Here is a 6,473-nt window from a genome sequence, read left to right on the forward strand (position 1 = left end):
CTCTCCTTATAATTTCTTCACTTTATGCTAATGCCTATTGTAAAATAGAATTCTTTTCTCAAAGCAGTTTCATTTACACAGACACTGTATATTTATAATATCATAATATTATTATATCAGTTGTGAATGAGAAGACCTTGAAACAAGGTATCAGAATCAGAATCAGAATCAGAAATACTTTATTGATCCCCGAAGGGAAACTCTGTGTTGTAGTTGCACAATATTATAAATAGTGTAGAAATACAAGAAATAAAGAAATATAAGGAATTGGATACGTACGGTATTTACATAAAGGAATTTATGAATTTATGTAACAAAACACTTACTAAAATGAAAACCTTGAAAGGAATTGACTTTCATGTTAAAAGAATATGTTGAGACTCATACAGTCAACTGAAATGCATCTTCAGGAGTTGTTTTTTAAACACGTGTACTGGAGTGTGCTAGCATCCCTCAGCTCATTGTTTAGGTTGTAAATATGACAACGTCCATGTTTTGGTTTAGTCTCATTGCTCTCATAGTGTAGTTTCCAGCGGAAATATATTATGTTCATTGTGTGTGGTTCATCCTCTGTGAGCTGATTCTCAAAGCAGTGACGAGCTCAGAGAACCAAGCTACAGGAAGCGGCATTGCGGTTACAATGTTCTTGAGGTTTAATCCGACACCAGTGTTGTTGTACTTGAGACCGGTCTTAGTGCATTATGAGTTTCTGCATGGTTTCAGCGTGATTTCATTGTTGTCTGAAATTGTAGGCATCTCTCCTTAATCCGCTAGCTGCTTGCCCCCTCAGTACACTTGTATTTTGGTGCACAGCCTGTGCCTATAGTGTTTGTTTGACGTTTACGATCCCTGTGTTGTCTCCCAAGACCGGGCTTTTTCGCGCTGTATTCAGGGGGCAGGCAGCTAGCAGATCAGGGAGAGACAAATTGAGACATAAATATTATTGCGCTCAAACCATGCAGGAACTGACAGTGCACCTTTAAGACCGATCTAAAGAACACTATATGACCGTCTGGTTCTCATCTCAAAATCAATGCATTTTTACTCTGACTCAGGACTTTAATTCTAGACCACAACTGAAGGAATATCAATGTCTGATTTTATGTGTTAACATCATTAAAGTCTCACATTGTCAGACCTGTCTAGGGAGGGTCTGGCTAGTCCACAAAGCATTTCGGGATAGGAGAAAAACATGTTCTGGTTTAAACCAATCACAATCGATTGGGCAGCGCTATTCACCATGGTGCCTCTGTAAAGTAGCCTCGGGAAGGAACTTGTTTTGGTGGAACATGTGGACATTCAAAGTAGTTTTAGTCGTGCAACAGAAAACTCCAATTGGACAGATAGTCTAGCTAGCTGTCTGGATTCACCCTGCAGAGATCTGAGGAGCAGTTAACTATAGTCCTCAGAAATCCACTAGAGTTTAAAATTACAACACAAAGAAAGAGGAATGTAACGGACAATTGTCCTAAAAGCAGGACATGTGGTGGAATTTTGCGTGGCAACGGAGCAATCCCAGAAGTGGAAGATTGTGAATAGACTAACATCATTACTGTGATTTGATGTAAAACGTCCTGCTGCAAATGCAACCATTATCTTGATTCATTTCTAATTTGAAATGTGTTACTGTTTACCCCCTCTCCCACCAAACCAAGTTTCTTAAATCCATTCATTTTTAAATTTGCCTATTCATCTGTCAAGCCAAACTGTGCTACTCCTCCCACCTTATCAGTGAGTGGATAGGTTAAAAAAGGGGTGGGTGTGTGTTTGGGTCTGTGTGTGAGTGTGTGCGCCTGGTATAAGAGGGAGGGAAGACCACAGTAGCTTACTAAGTGATGATCTGCCTGCACTCGTACGGCGAGCTGGTACGCTCTGATCTCTCTGCCTCTCATGTTCCTGTTCACTGTTAATCAGTGTCCCACATGCGCCTTCCTGCACACACCTTTCTGCTTCACTTTCCACTAAATCTTTCTCACATCTTTTTAGGGGAACATTTATTTTACCATACGCACTGAGTGAAGAGAAGGGAGGAGAGCGCTGGGATTGTTTTTGGCCGAGAGTAACTACAGCAGCAGATGCTTGAAGATAATTGTCGTTCTTGGCAAACCAAAACAAAGGAAGATTTTTTTTTCGATCCTCTTCAAGGGTCCCGAGGTTATTCTCCCAATTAATAGGATGACTGACGAGCGCACACGTTGAGATTTTTAACATTGAAAATCTAGATGGACCCATAGCAACAGGGAAAAGAAGACTTAACCCAAGACAGGGAATTTAAAGGGGACATTATGAACACCACAGATCACCATGGATTAATCCAAGGCTTCTATAACAGGAGCCAAACCTCAGGCATTTTGCCACTTAACAAAGACTTATCAACCGAGGAGAAGGACTCGTCGGCAGGGTGCTACGAGCAGCTGCTGATTTCCACAGAGGTTTTTCTCACCCTGGGCATCATCAGCCTGCTGGAGAACATCCTGGTTGTTGCCGCTATCGTCAAAAACAAGAACCTTCACTCACCCATGTACTTTTTCATCTGTAGTCTAGCTGTAGCCGACATGCTTGTCAGTGTCTCCAACGCCTCAGAGACTATCGTCATAGCGCTCATCAATGGAGGCAACCTGACCATCCCCGTCACGTTGATCAAAAGCATGGACAATGTGTTTGACTCCATGATCTGTAGCTCTCTGTTAGCGTCCATCTGCAGCCTTCTGGCCATCGCCATTGATCGCTACATCACCATCTTCTACGCGCTGCGATACCACAACATTGTCACCCTGCGACGAGCAATTTTGGTCATCAGCAGCATCTGGACGTGCTGCATTGTGTCGGGCATCCTATTCATCATCTACTCAGAGAGCACCACTGTGCTCGTCTGCCTCATCACCATGTTCTTCACCATGCTGGTGCTCATGGCTTCGCTGTACGTCCACATGTTCCTGCTGGCCCGTCTGCACATGAAGCGCATCGCCGCGCTGCCGGGCAACGCGCCCATCCATCAGCGAGCCAACATGAAGGGCGCCATCACCCTCACCATCCTCCTCGGGGTGTTCGTGGTGTGCTGGGCGCCCTTTTTCCTCCACCTCATTCTCATGATCACCTGCCCTAGGAACCCCTACTGCACCTGTTTCATGTCCCACTTCAACATGTATCTCATCCTTATCATGTGCAACTCTGTCATTGACCCCATCATCTACGCCTTCCGCAGCCAAGAAATGAGAAAAACCTTCAAAGAGATTTTCTGCTGCTCGCACGCTCTCCTGTGCATGTGAGCTGCCTGATAAGTGTGAGCAGAGCTTTGACTCTGATAGCTGAAATCAGCAATTTAAATGAAACTTGGCCGACAAGGACTTTGAGACCTGTGAGCCGTAATCACTGTGGACTCATCGCTGTGGCTCTGTTGTGCCCAGTGTTCTTGCAGTCGGCTGTTAATGATTGACCAGTAGGGCGCTCGCCTTTAGTTATGTGAGTCAGATTGCTGAAGAGGTAGGTTTACAGACACCTTGTAAAATAGAGTACAGCTCTGTATATGTAGATATCTTTTCTCTTTCTCACTCTAAACTATTGCCTGTCACACTTGTCTCGCTGTTTACTGTCAAAGAAAATAATATGTTTATCTTAAAGATCGTTGTGTATCTACATGGATTATGTCACATAAATGTCACAGCTGTTGCAACAGCAGCTTGTCCTTTGGAAATCTAGCGAAGAGATTAACACACAGTAGTATTCGACAGACTACCTCTATGTTTGAGAGTGCACTCCACCTCATAACAGGATAGGACAGAGATCACTGTGCACACCGCAAGCAAAGATAGAAATACATGTGTACCCCTGTCATGTACTGTTTTGCATTGCAGTGAATGTAAATATCTGTACATATGTTATTTCTTCATTACGCCTCACTGATTTGAGATGAAGGCAGTGTATCCTGCTCAACAAAAGTGGAATGTTTACCTTTTTTTCAAATGTGACATTTTTGTAAGTTAGAGGTTAAACTATTAGAAAGCACAGGGGAACACACATAAACTGAAAATGACTACTTTGTGGAAATGAGGTGTTACCAGTGATTTTCCAAGCTGCTCTTAACGGATAAGTAACACTGAGATCAAATTAGATGCTTCTAGAAATCACAAAACAAGAGCACAAAGGAAACGTAGCACATCGCCAGTCTTTGCTGATCTGCTGTTTCCCGTGTCTAACCCACTCAGCGTAGTAACCACAGGCTATTGACTGGGATCTAAAATGCAGTGGGTTGTAAAATCACTCACTGGGTTAGATGTTTACAGCAATGAGGGTAATACTTACATTCCCCTTAGTACGAATGGTATGGAAAATAGAGCTTACCTTAGAGCTTAACTTTAAAATAGAAAAAGCTGGAAAATGCCAGTGTATTTCTCAGGCACAAAAGATGATGTAGATGTAGTTTAGTTTATCTGCATCCATAGACGAATGGGAACAACAATTCAAGGTGACCAGGAACCTTCCCGCCAGCGTGTCGTCCCCAGTTTTTGGCACTTTACACCCTTACCTGATCAGAGACGCTGTTTTTGTTGACCTTCACCACTGAATTCCCCTTTGAAGCAGGGCAGCAGAAAAGATTTTATTTCCTTCCAGGGATGAAGAGAAAGTCACTTTAATGTTTGCAAATCTTGAGTTTTGTCTGAGCAAATAGCCAAAACAGACCAGAGGCCTGTTCTACAAAGCAAGATCAACATGGCCTGGATTTATTCCCGTTTCTGTTACGTAACAATTGCGATCCCGCATAAACTGCGTACCGACGGTGTTGAACATCCAATTCAATAAAGCCAGGGTTTCCAAATCCAGTGACGTTATCACATAAAAGAGGTGGTGTTTGCTCCATATGAGCAATCGCAATCATGGACGAGTCCACCAAAACCGCATATTTTAAACAAGAAGATAATCCTACAGTAATATGAAGAACACAGGCAAAAAGCAAGACGCTGACGCTGTAAATGCATAAAGTACAAGACTTATATCACTGCCCAATGAGTCAGGCACGACAAGATCTGACCAGAATTACATTTCGTGCATTCCATAAACTTTGGTCACTGTAGCCTATGTTCTTTCAGTTGCATCCTTTGTAGTAGTAAGCGATTGTGAGAGCACATGAGCAATAAAAAATAAACATAATTCAAACCGATGGGCGCATTGGCAATATACGGCTCAAGAAGCTGACAAAGATATTTAACTCCCTCCGCTGAAAATCTATATCTTTCATGAAAATACTACAAGTTGTCAGTCTCCAAATGTTTGAATTTTTATGAGTGCACCTCTCTCTCTCTCTCTCTCTCTCTCTCTCTCTCTCTCTCTCTCCCGCACCAAGCTCCACCGGATCTTCTAATAACGGTGACGCCGTTATCAACCGAGTATTGCCAGTATTGATTGGTCAGTAGGCGGTGCTTTTACCCCGATTGATCTCTAATCTCCAACATAGCCTGAGGTCAGGTGTTCAGCATGAGTTACCACGGCGATTTAACTCCGTAACAAGTGACCCACCGCCGTGATGCACTAAACCCTGGGTTGAGTTCGATGACACTACCGTCAGTACACCTTTGACTCATGCCATCTGTTGCTTTCCAATCAAGGCTCTTGTGTATTTCTGGTTGGTGTAGATGTTGGTGTAAATGTGCACACGTGGGTTGTTCTAAATCTCAGCATGCACACGTGACCCTACAGAGATCTGTTTCATCATGTTTACAGTATGTAAAAGCCAGATTTTGGTGAATGTATTTTTGTGTTTGTGTCGTGTAACTGGTTGCATTTCTCCTTGCCTTAAATATGTTGCACTGTGGTGTAAAGAGCAACCTTATCCGCTGTGGCAGTATTTTATAAACTGATGTAGTCAGTATTTACATGTTGGCAAGTGCTATTTTTAATAATGCCTCCTTTTTTATTTATTAATGCCTTTTTTTTAATGCAAAGTGCATTTTGAAGCTCATCAAAAAACACAAGGAAAGTGATGTAAATGGGTTTCTGTCAAAGCTTTGCCTGGATTTCGATTCATGTGTGCCGATATGAAGCTGTTTGCTTGACCAATGCATCCTATGTGAATTACTGCTGCAAAGTAACTTTAATAAATCACACTGTCACCTTAGCAACAGCTCTATTTGTCAGCCTGCATCTGGAGACCAGACTTTTACCTTTACTGTGAAAACCACCTCACACACACAAAAAAACAACAACTTTGACTTTTATCAAATGGTAAGACACAAAGGATTTTTTTTTCTAATAATCAGTGAAGAAAATGCATGCATACAAGCACATCTGCAGCAATAGTTTTTCACATGAAGTTTTATATAAACAAGTGTAAGTGTAGCTCGGGTTCTTCCCTGAGGGGAGAACCTAGAAGTGTATGTGCTAGAAACACACCTACAGGGGTTTGGATTGTGGTGAATAATTTAAATTGAAGTAAACAAAACATTGACAACACTGGAAAATAACTTTTGTCAACATTT

The 6,473-nt window shown here is 42.2% G+C and overlaps 1 protein-coding gene across 1 annotated transcript; it reads left to right on the plus strand.

The window, feature by feature from the left end:
• The first annotated feature begins 1,828 nt into the window (after window positions 1-1,828).
• Window positions 1,829-6,112, plus strand: mc4r (melanocortin 4 receptor). Its single transcript, XM_032504286.1, has one exon. The coding sequence runs from the start codon at window positions 2,286-2,288 to the stop codon at window positions 3,267-3,269; it is 984 nt and encodes a 327-aa protein (XP_032360177.1). The 5' UTR covers window positions 1,829-2,285; the 3' UTR covers window positions 3,270-6,112.
• Window positions 6,113-6,473: the final 361 nt, after the last annotated feature.

This window comes from Etheostoma spectabile, chromosome 22, assembly GCF_008692095.1.
Source record: "Etheostoma spectabile isolate EspeVRDwgs_2016 chromosome 22, UIUC_Espe_1.0, whole genome shotgun sequence".
Lineage (NCBI taxonomy): Eukaryota > Metazoa > Chordata > Actinopteri > Perciformes > Percidae > Etheostoma > Etheostoma spectabile.

Excerpts from the sequence above, each read along its gene's own strand:
- mc4r (XM_032504286.1), top strand. The coding sequence starts at position 2,286 with ATGAACACCACAGATCACCATGGATTAATCCAAGGCTTCTATAACAGG.